General features: G+C 42.6%; 1 protein-coding gene across 12 annotated transcripts in view; it reads right to left on the minus strand.

The window, feature by feature from the left end:
- The window catches only part of JAK2 (Janus kinase 2), a 176,188-nt gene that overhangs the window by 45,301 nt on the left and 118,121 nt on the right, over positions 1-12,766 (minus strand). For all 12 annotated transcript variants that reach the window (XM_029056389.1, XM_029056386.1, XM_029056385.2 and 9 more), the window contains 4 exons: positions 9,440-9,626; positions 4,900-5,027; positions 2,578-2,709; positions 1,753-1,840 (listed from right to left, as the gene is read on the minus strand). In XM_029056389.1, coding sequence (XP_028912222.1) covers positions 1,753-1,840; positions 2,578-2,709; positions 4,900-5,027; positions 9,440-9,626 — 535 coding nt within the window. The remainder of the gene's footprint in view (positions 1-1,752; positions 1,841-2,577; positions 2,710-4,899; positions 5,028-9,439; positions 9,627-12,766) is intronic.

Raw genomic sequence — 12,766 nt, forward strand, 5'->3', positions numbered from 1 at the left:
TGTGGGGCTCACGGTCTTCATCCCCATTTAACAGATGAGGGAACTGAGGCCCAGAGAAGTGAAGTGACTTGCCCAAAGTCACACAGCTGACAAGTGGCAGAGCCAGGATTAGAACCCACGACCTCTGACTCCCAAGCCCAGGCTCTTTCTACTAAGCCACGCTGCAGCACTCAGTACACCGTAGGCATTCAATGAATACTACTGACTAACTGAACCAGAGACCTGGTGGATCAACACTGTATCTCCCATTTATAAGAAGGGTCCCAAAGATGACTCTGGGAATTACAGACAATAAGTCCACTTCTCTATCTGGAAAATTTGTAAAATAAATCATTGTGTTGAGGATCAGTGTAGACTCTTACGTACATATGGGGTTGTTGCATTTAGGAACAATGATGCAATCCTTCCACTATATTTAGCAAAGCCTTTGGCCATTACTGTGTTCATTCTAGAGCCCTACATTTAATCTAGATGGTGGGATCTTTGGTTCCCTCACTTATCTCTGGAGGAAAGACAACACAAATGACTAAAATGGTTGAAGACGGCCCCTATGAAGAAAGGAGAAAGAACTGCAGGAGCAGAAACAGTATTTATTAAGAGTTGACTGAATACAGAGTACTGTATTAAGTGTTGGGAAAGAGTATTCAGGTGGGAATTAGACACGCATGGATCCTGTTCTTCAAGGGGCTCTCAATCTATGGGTTAGCTAGTGTGGAGGAATAGTTACACTTGGAGATGCGTAGTTTCTCTCCAGGTGAACAGAACACAGAGGAATGCACTTCATTTTCATTGGGAGGAACTAAAGTTTGTCAATGGAAGAAATCCAGGATTTTTTTACTTTTTTTTAACCCCCAGGAACATTTACAGAGGAATACCGTGGAATCTCCTTCTCTGGAGAATTCTCGGAAAATAAGTCACCATTATCTTTCTGGAATGGTTTGGTTGTGGTCCTGTCTGGAAGCAGGAGGACTTCCTAGATGATTTCTTCCAGTTCCTTTTGGCTCTAGGATTCCATAAAATCCTGACCTCTGTGACATTACTAAATCACATGAATGTCTCCCTGTATAGAGAAGCAGCGTGGCTCAGTGGAAAGAGCACGGGCTTTGGAGTCAGAGGTCATGGGTTCGAATCCCGACTCGGTCACTTGTCAGCTGTGTGACTTTGGGCAAGTCACTTAACTTCTCGGTGCCTCAGTTACCTCATCTGTAAAATGGGGATGCAGACTGTGAGCCCCACGTGGGACAACCTGATTCCCGTGTCTACCCCAGCGCTTAGAACAGTGCTCGGCACATAGTAAGCGCTTAACAAATACCAACATTATTATTATTATTATTTGTTTTGTTGCAGTGTTTTACTGTATTCTCCCAAGTGCTTAGTACAGTACTCTGCACACTGTAAGTGCTCAATAAATAGCACCGGTGATGATGATGAGGAGGAGGATGCAGTCACAAAAGCAGGGGATGCACACTTTCCTGAATAGTCATGCTCTAGGGATTAATATTTTTCTGGGCTGTGGGAGGACAGCAGTTCTATTTGGCCATACAGAGTCTTTATACAACCCCTCGGCAAAGGTTGTGCTCCAAATTCCTATTACATGTGCTGCTCTGCAACAATTTTCAATGATTTTGAAACTGCAGGTCCACTTGTCATCTAACGATGATTGTGAAACAGATCTTCCCATATCAACTGGCATGGCCTCACTGATAAGAAAGGCGTGAAATTGCCCCAGATAATATTATTGATTTTACTTACTTTCCTCTCCACAGACACAGACTCCATAATTTAATACAAGGTGCTTGTAAGAAAGTTGGCTCATCATGCTTGCTGCTTCAAAAAAAGACTAGAAAATAAGAGAAAGACAAAGAGTAATAAGAGAAGGAATGCTAGATGTTCTTCGGGGGAAGTTACAGTGTTTAGGACAGGAACGTTGTTTTTCAGGGGATGTTACAGTGTCAAGACAGAGAATGGGCAGGGAAGTGTCCGCTAATCCTGCTGCATTGTACTCTCCCAAGCGCTTAGTACAGTGCTCTGCACATAGTAAGCGTTCAATAAATACCATTGATTGGTGTGTAGCCCAGAGACAATGAGTAGGAACCTTGATAGCTGGAAAGAGTAGAGAACGATGTCTTACGCTGCTACTTATACTGCTGTCCCTCTTTCCAACTTTGCTACTGGATTTTACTCTGAAAATCCACAGTTTCCCCAGTGATGAGGAAAACAACAGGGGTGCCTCCAGATAAGCCTCCCAATGTAATTGCTCACGTGGACCGGTGGAGATTAGTGGCAAAGGATGGTCTGTTGGGTCCCAGAACCCCGCGGCCATAGCCATGTGTCCTAATTCCAGTGCCTTTATTTCTTTGTGAAGCACTGCTGCCCCTGTGCCGTTGACTTGACTCAAGTGACAGACGATATCCGGATAAAAACTGAATAATAATCGTGTTCCTCTAATTACAAGTATGCTGAGAAAGCAACTGATTTCTGGATTATCTTTAAAGATAGGTAGAGGGTTGAAAGTTTGGTTGAAAAATGACTAACTTGAACAATGAACATCTCAAACTTCTCAAATCACATACAAACCTCTGAATAGTTTCTGTGGGCTTTATCCAGAACTTTTAAAAGGACTTCTGTTTGATGGAGACCGTAGTCTCCTATTTCTTTCCTTACACCCTTGAAAATCTTGGTAAAGGTACCTTGTCCCAGACTTTCGTTCTTTAATAGAAAACAAAAAGAAAGATCAGTTAATGAAATCCAAAAAATATACACAACTGATCAATTGTTCCTTGATCATTTAACTTGCAAACTAGAGATTTAAATCCAAATCGCTAAGTCGATTTATCCATTCTAACTCCTTAAAAAGTAGTACAGGATCAAAAACGATAACAATGAATAGCATCCCTCCTACCTTGGCTCGCTGATCTCCTACTACAGCCCAGCCCACACACTTCGCTCCTCCAGCGCCGGCTTGCTTGGCCGTGCCTCGATCTCATCTCTCTTGTTGCCGACCCGCTTCGTAACCAAGAAACCAGCACTCTCCCCATCTTCAAAGCCATCATTCATTCATTCAATACTTACTGAGCGCTTACTATGTGCAGAGCACTGTACTGAGCACTTGGGGGAGTACGAAAAAACAATAAAAAGACACATTCCCCGCTCACCATGAGCTTACAGTCTAGAGGGGGAGGCAGACATTAATATAACCCATAACTACATTTCCTCCATTGGCTCTACTTGCTCTCCCTTCTGCGTCGTCTGTGCTGTTCGATCTGTACCCTTCAAGCATCTGATAGCCATCCCACCCTCAGTCCCCAGCACTTATGGACATTACCTTATAATGCGCCATTTCTCCTATCTGTCATTTATTTTAATGCCTGTCACCCCTTCCAGTCTGTAATCTTCTTGTGGGGAGGGATTGTGTCTACCAACTCTATTGTACAGTACTCTCTTAGTACAGTGCTCTGCGCACAGTAAGCGCTCCAAAATACCACTGATTGATTGGTTCCGTGCTAACCAGAAACACGTCAGTCCATCAGGTAACTGTCAACGAACCCAGAGTTAAAATGCTAACTTTTCCAATCCCCATACATGTAATGCAAAAGCTAAAGCTTGTTACCAAAATTGGATTTTGAAAATATTCCAAATAATCAAAGGGATTTATCTTTATTCTTAAGATCTGAGGAATATCTTGTTTTATCTTCATAGCTGAATACTTTTCAACAGAAACAGCAGAAAGAAAGCAAAGCCATTCTAATTTAATAAAAATAAAATAATGAAATTTGAAGGCCATTTTACACGAGCATTCTTTCACTGGACTGCAGCTCAAGTTTTAAATTTTATGTTTACTCATCGAATTTACTTTCTTAGTCTGCCTAATTTTTTTTTCATTTTCAGAAATTATGACAATAATCTTTCATCCTTCCCAGGTTGAGGCTTCTCATTGGAAAACCAGAAAAGAAAATAAACCTCATCTTCTGTACTAGCTTTAAAGAAATTTAGCATCTCCAGGTGCTATCTTATCATGCTACTTTCCTAGGGATTCATTATTTTTTTAAAAGAACTCAAAAGGTCACAGACAACTAACTGGACAAGGACTCTTTGGTGGACTGGTACAGGCTAGCTGAGGTTTTGAAGAGAAGAGAGGTGGTTTGCAAGAGTAACAATATTCCGACTGCAAAGACGGAAGAAAAGCAAGAAGAGAGGCAGTGGAGACCACCAATCCAGTGCCTCCCTTCAATCTTTAACTCCCTCAGAGACATTGGGTGCGACTTTTTTCTGCTCTGGAGAATCCTCACTCCATCCTTTCTCCCGGTAGAAGACTCCCACCCCCAGATCAGTACACCTTTCCAATGCTTCCAAAATTCCGTGGTCTGGGAATACTGCTCTCCATGGTAACAGGTGGCTGTCTAGTACCTGGGGTACTGAAAATACCCAAATACTATTGGCCATTCAGGAAGATAAGCTCAGGATAAGAGTTCTGGGCATGTTCTGAGAGAGAACTCTGATACCCATGGCTATGCCACATAAACTTGAGTTTGGTAGCAAGTGCTAAATTCGCATTGTGCAGATTCTGGTCAGAAACCCATATTTCAAGTGAGAAACTCCATGTCTTACCCAAGGTATACAGGGATTTTCAAACAAAAAATTACCCATCTCGACGATTTCTCTTAGGGAAACCCAAGAGCAGGACCAAATTTCATTTTGAAAATACTCTTCTTTTTCTCAACCCCACCTTCAGTAACGTTCTTTTATGCTTCTTCTGCAATAAGGTGTGCTACTCATGCTGGGGGGAATTTGGTAAAGTAAGAAGGGGAGAGAGACGTGCTGTTTCAAGTACTTTGTGAAATATGGAAAAAAATCAGCATTTAACCACTTTCAATAACTAGCATTGCTACTGCTACTTACAAACGTCAAATCTTCATTTCTGATTTTGTGAAAAACCATCTGGTTTACATTATTGTGTCTCTGCAATGTGGGTGATGTAAGTACGTCAGAAATGCCATTGCTCCTGAAGACTAAGAGATTAGATTTATCTGAGGAAAAAAGGGAAAGTCAGAAATACATTAATTTAGTAAGTGGTAAATTTCAGCAGTCCGATCATTTTATTTGTGAAGGGATCCAAACAGGCATGAAAAATGAGAGATCTATTTTTTTGTCAGATTTGTTTATCTGTGGTTTGCCCACTAAACTTTGAGTATGAATTATTTGGACCAGAAATGGTGGTACCTATATCCTCGCCCTGCCAACAGATCTCTCAGGCAATGCTCCCTTCTACTTAGACTGCGAGCTCCAGATGGGATGGGAACCGAGTCCAGCCTAATTAACTGGTATCTACCCCGGTACTTAGAACAGTGTTTGACACACAGTAAGCCCTTACCAACTAACATTAAAAAAAATTCGTGATAGACCCGTTATAATTTGAAAATGCATTTCTAATGCATGGCACATATAAACTTGGGCACTGAGAACAGAAATACACTGTCCTGGAATACATAACCCACATTTTGGTGCCGAAAATATTGCACTCTTCGCTAGATCACAGTCCTATTCTTGAACCCTGTTGGTTTCTAGGTCGATAAGAGAGCGCAGCCTTTCAACAGGAGGTCAACTAAGAGGTGCAGCCATATCTTGGCTCCACTTCTAGCTCCCATCTGGTTCCAAGGGGTTGGGCCAGCTAACTAAGGCTGCTTGCTCTACCTAAAATGTTCGGGGAGCGGGGAATGGATTTTTCCCTACAGTGCTAATTCACTGGGGAAATTATTTTTTGTTTTTTTAAAATGGTATTTGTTAAGCACTTACTATGTGCCAGGCACTGTACTAAGCACTGGGGTAGATACACTAACCAGGTTGGACACAGTCCATGTCCCACATGGGGCTAGCAGTCTTAATCCCCATTTTACAAATGAGGAAACTGAGGCCCAGAGAAGTTAAGTGACTTGCCCAAAGTCACACAGCAGACAAGTGGTGGAGCCGGAATTAAAACCCAGGTCCTTCTGACTCCCAGGCTTGTACTCTATCCACGAGGCCATGCTGCTTCTCTTGTTTCACTTCAACTCATGTTGCTGGCTTTGCTGACAGGAATAAAATTCAAACTGACCTTGTAATTTAGAAAAATGGTCCTAGTGAAATAGGTTGGCATTTAGTAATAATAATTTTGATATTATTACTGTATTTGTTAAGCACTTATTATGTGCCAAGCATTGTACTAAGCATTCGAATAGATACAAGATAATCAAGTCGAACTCTGATCCTGTCCTACGTGAGGCTCGCGGTCTAAGTAGGAGAGAAAACAGGTCTTCAATCCCCATTTTATGGATGATGAAGTTGAGTGACTTGTCCAAGATCACAAAGCAGGCAAGTGACAGAGCTGGGATTAGAATACAGATCCTCTAACTTCCAGGTCTGTGCTCTTTCCACTAGACCACGCTACTTCCCTGTATAATTAGGGGCAAGTGCAAAGTAGTATAGTGGGGGTCAAAGAACAATCAACACTACAATAGTACAAAGAAAACACTGAATGGTAAAAAGACTGGCTAGAGACAAATATAGCAGGAAAAGGCATAAAGGTCATACATAGTTAACCAGAAGTCGATTGAGACAGCAATGTCATTCAGTTATTTTTAAAAAGGAAACATGATCCTGGGATGTATTAACCTAAGTATGAAATGCAAGGCCTAGAAAGTAATCCTCTGTAGAGTCTGCATTAGTCAGGCTTCTATTAAAGTATTGTATCTAGGCTTGATCACTGAACCTTTCAAATGCACAGAGAGAAACTGGAGATGACCTATAGAAGAGTGATAAAAATAATCTGTGGGGGGGAAAAAAAGATTGTGTCTATGAAACCCTATTAGCTTGGAGAACAGAAAACTAAGGGGTCACTTAGAAACTGTCTTCATGTATACAATAATAATAGCAGTATTTGTTAAGTGTTTACTATGTCCCAAGCACTGAACTAAGCACTGGGCTAGATATAAGATAATCAGGTCCCACATGGGGCTCACATTCTAGGTAGGAAGGAGAACAGGTATTGAATCCCCATTCCACAGATAAGGGAACTGAGGCACAGAGAAGTTAAGTGTCTTTCCCAAGGTCAGACAGCCGGCAAGTGGTGGAGCGGGGATTAGAACCCAAGTCCTCTGACCGCCAGGTCCGGGCTCCTTCCCCTAGACCACGAGAGGACACCAACTCTTTGTACTTCATTTCTACTTCAGATCAAGTATGACGAAGTCGGCTTAAATTAAACCCAGATAGGTTTTTGTTAAACATAAGAATGAACTTCTGTCTGTTACTAAACATGGGAATAATTTAACAAGGGTGTGTGAGTCTCCGCTCTCTGGAGAACTAGGAAGAGAACAGACAATCAGTAATCTTGAGTGGGTTATTCTGTCTCTAGCACAGGAAAGGGAGGGCACGGGTGGCAGTGTGAGGCCAGGCTGCTCCCTCAAAAGTCCCACCCCACCATCGGCCCTTTCTCCAGTGTGGCAGAAGGAGGACGCAGCAGCAGTGGGGCTCACTGGAAAGAACCTGGGCCCGGGAGTCAGAGGACCTGCTTGCTGGGTGATCTTGGGCCAGTCGCTTCACTTCTCTGAGCCTCAGTTCCCTCAGTTCCCTCACCTGCAAAATGGGGATGCAATACCTGTTCTCCCTCCTACTTAGACTGTAAGCCCCACTGGGACCTGATCATCTTGTATCTACCCCAGCGCTAAGTACAATGCTTGGCACATAGTAAGCACTTGCCAAATACCACAGTTATTATCATTTCCAACTTTTAGAATGGAGGGAAGCCTGTGGCCCCACTATTGGCCACCAAACTACAGAGGAACACTGACTGGAATTTCTGCTGTCCTCCCACCATGCCGTCCCAGGGCTTTGGCTCCTGACCTGCGTCATGGCATCAGGACCTGGAAGTCCTTAAACACTGGTGGCATGAGGCCTCCACAAATTTTAGAACACTAGGAAGGCTTTTTCTGTGGCTGAGGCTGTTGTGACTGTTGGATTCTAAGCCACATGGAGCCTTTAACTTTGGTCCTCTAGCTACAATACCCTATTCCGTTTCTTACGTTCGGTCAGTCTTTCCCTAAGCCACCCTTTCCTCTTCTCCCACTCCCTTCTGTGTCGCCCTGACTTGCCCCCTTTAATCATCCCCCCTTCCCAGCCCCGCGGCACTTAAGTACATAGCTGTAATTTATTTATTTATATTCATGTCTGCCTTCCCCTCTAGACTGTAAGATCGTTGTGAATGTTTCTGTTTATTGTTATATTGTGCTCTCCCAAGAGCTCAGTACAGTGCTCTGCACATGGGAAGCGCTCAATAAATGCGATTGAATGCATGAATCATTTTCCTTGTCTTTTCTGATGTATCTGTGGTTTTACCACTTCATCTTTTTCAAATGTGTCTTCCAGAAACCCTTCCACCAAACCCCCTTATTCATAGATTGTGACCCCTTTGAGGGCCAGAGGCTGTGTCCAATTCTCACCTGTGTATTTTCCCCAGTCCTTAGTGTGCAATGTTTGCATACTGCAGGTATTTGAGAAATAGCATTACTACTACTTCTATTTGGTCATTCACTTGCCTGGAGCCAAGAGGCAAGACCAAATGATCCCTTAAATTCCATGAACTATGAACTGACTTCACGCAGGTTAACCATATACATAATAAACATCCCAGAAACGTTGTCCCAGGAAAATATGTGTGCATATATACCTCAGCTTTGCTAGAACACTCTTCATCAAGCAATCTTTGGCAATAGCTCTACTGAATTTTAATGCTGTTATTTCTTACGGCACTCTCTTCAAGATAATGCTATAAAGTTTACTATGGCTTAGACGCCTCCCTTCCTCTCCTCAACCTCCTTAACCTGACTTGAATAGAGTGATTTAAACTTCTTTCAATTTAAGATACCTATTTGGCACAGATAAAAACAGATCCTTAGTGTGTTGGTACACCTTTTTGCTAAATAGAACGTGACAGCTAACACTTGGAAAATTAAGCACTAGCATATGAACACATAAAAAATTATAAATAAAAAACTATTGTTTGTACATATTCACACTGCTATTTGATAATGCAACAATTGCCTTTCATCACTTTAAAAACACATCTAGATTGTTTTGATCCTATTTTGGATTTTGACCTCTTAAAAATGCCTAGGACAATGTTATGCATGCTGTAGGTGCTTAATAAATACTCACTGACTTGCTTTTTCTATATTAAGGTTCGAAGAATGCAGAATTCTGAGAACAGCTGCCAAGATAGAAACCTAGCATTTCAAAGTAATTTATATTCAACGGAAGCCAAAAGCAACCTAGCTTTAGGACTAGAAAATAGTGCCTACACGGTGAGATGACAGAAGAAATCTGTGTGTTAAATAGGCTGCTCGACAGTTATCTTTGTGCAAATCGATGCAATAGGTAACAAAGAGAAAAGAGGAAAAACTGCCTTTACCTTTGGGTTTAGGGGGGCAACACTTGGTAAACTGGAAAATGATGCTGTCCGAGCGAACAGTTTCCATCTGATAGCAGTTCAGAAGATCTTTAAGGTTACCAAAGCTCTTCTTAGTTCCACTGAGATTGTATTCGCTGTTCTCATTTTTAGTAATCAAGCAATGTTTGTAATCCATGACATGTTCCCGCTGCATTGATTTAGGCATAAAAACAGAAGTGAAAACTCATTACCAGAAATGATACTCTAGTCAGTCACGCAAAAGGGCCATTGCAGAAGCCCGGGCTCGTATTCCTAATAATCCTGTTCCTGAAGGGGACGTTGGTCTGGGCTGAGGGGCTGGTTCCCCAGGAGGGAAGCTGCATGACCATAATGGCTGAAGCACTGGGGGACAATAGCTGGGAATTCTGAGTAATCAAACATCCTGAAAAATCCACCCGCTAAACAAAAATAGATGACAAATGGGTATTGCAGCTAAACATCAATCATCTCCCAGAGACAATGGCCCGATTTCACAAAAAACGTGCAGCGTTTTGCAACAGTGTGTCATATATTTAGAATAAAAGAGTGTTGGTATTTAAGCTGCTTTTCTCCTAAATTTCTTCAAATTCTGCTAAAAATTTACTCTGAATCAGGATGCCCCAAAGCCACCAATCTTTGGGCGTCTATTTCCAAACACTCCTTTAGGACATGTCACTTGAGGTCGGGGGAAGCTGTTCCTAAAACTGAGGGGAAAGATTTTAGGGACCCTAGGATCAGCAGAAGTCTTTCAAGGGTTCTGCTAGAGAGAGTGCTTTAAGGATTGTAGCCTTAAAGTGCATTAGAAAGTGGTTCTCGAGCGTGGTGTTTTGGGCTCAGTGCATTTCTGATGTTCTTCTGTGCAATCCATCAATGAATCAGTGGTATTTATTGAGCGCTTACTATGTGCAGAGCACTGTCCTAAGCACTTGGGAGAGTATAACAGAATTAGCAGACACCTTTCCTGCCCATAATAAGCTTACAGTCTAGACGGGGGAGACCAAAGACTGTGTGCTGTGACAGAATGTGGCTAGCTCTAAGGAGGGAGGTTTGCAGAGAGGGGTGATGGAATCTCTTGAATCGAAAGAAGACAAGCAAAGCAGAATGAATGACTGTTTCGCCTCATTTCACTCTTGAAACCCGCTACCACAGCCAGGCCTCCCTTACAACTTCCGGGGGGCTCAAAATCCTCAAAGGAACTTTTTCTCCCCTTCAACTGCCAGGGGCTGCATTTGGCCATCCCGATAGCATCTTAATGATACTAAGAAGAAGGAGATGAATTATGGTATTTGCTCAGCGCTTACTATGTGCCAAGCACTGTTCCAAGTCCTGGGGTAGATTCGAGGTAATCGGGTTGTCCCACGTGGGGCTCACAGTCTTAATCTCCACCTTACAGATGATATAACTGAGGCAGAGAGAAGTTAAGTGATACCCCTGGCACAGCAAGACAATTGGGGCTCCAATCATTCCTAGACTTGAGTGCTTCTGCATCCTTTTTAGGGTTTCAAATCCATTCTAGATTGGGTTGGAAGGTCCAGTTTGATCCAGGACCCCCGGGGCCACTGAATGTCTACTTTACATCAGGCCTGAACCCTGGGGATGTACCTGGGGATGTACCTGTATTATCAAAGGCTTAATGTGGCAGAGAATTGTACTTAGCGCTTGGGAGAGTACAACATCACAGAGTTGGTAGAAATGTTCCCTTCCCCCAATGCATTTCCTCAGGGACCTCCTGACCAGGGATGACCAAGAGCCCAAGCGCTCAGTATAGTGCTCTGTACACAGTAAGCATTTGATAAATACAATTGAAGGAATGAAGAGCCAGTCAGGAATACCCAGGGCAATTGAAAACCACAGCAGAACTTTCTGGATCGGAATTTCACAAACTCAGGCTAAAACAGGACCAGCCTTCTGAGGAGGGGAGAGACAGGAGACGGGCATAACACACCACACAGCAAACAGTCATTAGCTTCACTACACAGAGGTCATGGGTTCTAATACTGGCTCTGCCACTTGTCAGCTGTGTGACTTTGAGCAAGTCACTTCACTTCTCTGTGCCTCAATTACCTCATCTGTAAAATGGGGATTAAGACTGTGAACCCCGTGTGGGACAACCTGACTACCTTGTATCCACCCCAATATCTACCCCCAAGTATTTCTGTATCTACCCCAGTGCTTAGAACAGTGCTTGGCACATAGTAAGTGCTTAACGAATACCATCATCGTTATTATTATTATTTTACTTTCTGCCTTGAAAAAAAATCACCTTGTCTAGAAGGCTGCACTCTTCTCAGTCAGATATAGTGTGATAGTCAATGGAGCCCAGAGATGGGTGAAGAGAAAAAGGAGAGCGGTGCATAAGATTGCTTCCCCTTCAGAATACTTGCTTTAATACTTGGATGGGACAAATTTAGCTGCATTAGCTGAGAGAAATCCAATAAAAAGAAGCCTCTATGGAGACAGATCATTTTTTTCCCCAAAAACCATTGCTCTAGGAGATGTCATAATGAACCATCACGCCTCACATACGCCCTTTTGATTATCTATGTCTAGACAATGCATCAAAGCCTTCAGTCTTACGTAGAAGATATTTGGAACAAGTTTCAAGTATGAATGCTTGCAAAGATAACTGTTCCAAGATTCTTTCGCTTTATATCATCAAAGCAAAAGCAGATGGATATTTGGAGTGCTAAACACCATTCTGTGGCCTCTTCTGGACTGCATTTGGAGCACCTGTTCTCATCTATAATTATACCACTGAGTCCAGCAATCTTACATGTCGAATTCCTCAACTGAATTATAGCAGAGGATCACTTACAAGTACAGTGCCCTGATTCTTTAACTATTACCCAGAGATTCCCGCTAGGCTCTAAGTGCCTTTTGGACAGGGATCATGTGTAACCACTGTACTGTACTCTCCCCCAGCACTTAGTACAGTGCTCTGCATGAAATGCTTAATCTATTCCATTGAATGATTGCTTTAATTCTCAGCACGAAACAAATCCCTCAGGCCTCTAGACTGTAAACTCATTGTGGGAGGGGAATGTGTCTACTAACTCTGTTATATTGTACTCTCCCAAGTGCTTAGCACAGTGCCCTGCCCACAGTAAACATTCAATAAATACGGTTCATTGATTGACCTCCAACACTTGTAAACTTATTCATATCCATTTATACCCACTTATTCGATTGTATTATCTCGACTATTCTATTTGTAAGTATTTCTGCCCGCCTCCCCGTTTAGTGGGGAAACTCCTTGTGGGCAGGGAAGGTGCCACATGAAAATGACAATAATAACTGTGATATTTAAGC

Source organism: Ornithorhynchus anatinus, chromosome X5, assembly GCF_004115215.2.
Source record: "Ornithorhynchus anatinus isolate Pmale09 chromosome X5, mOrnAna1.pri.v4, whole genome shotgun sequence".
Lineage (NCBI taxonomy): Eukaryota > Metazoa > Chordata > Mammalia > Monotremata > Ornithorhynchidae > Ornithorhynchus > Ornithorhynchus anatinus.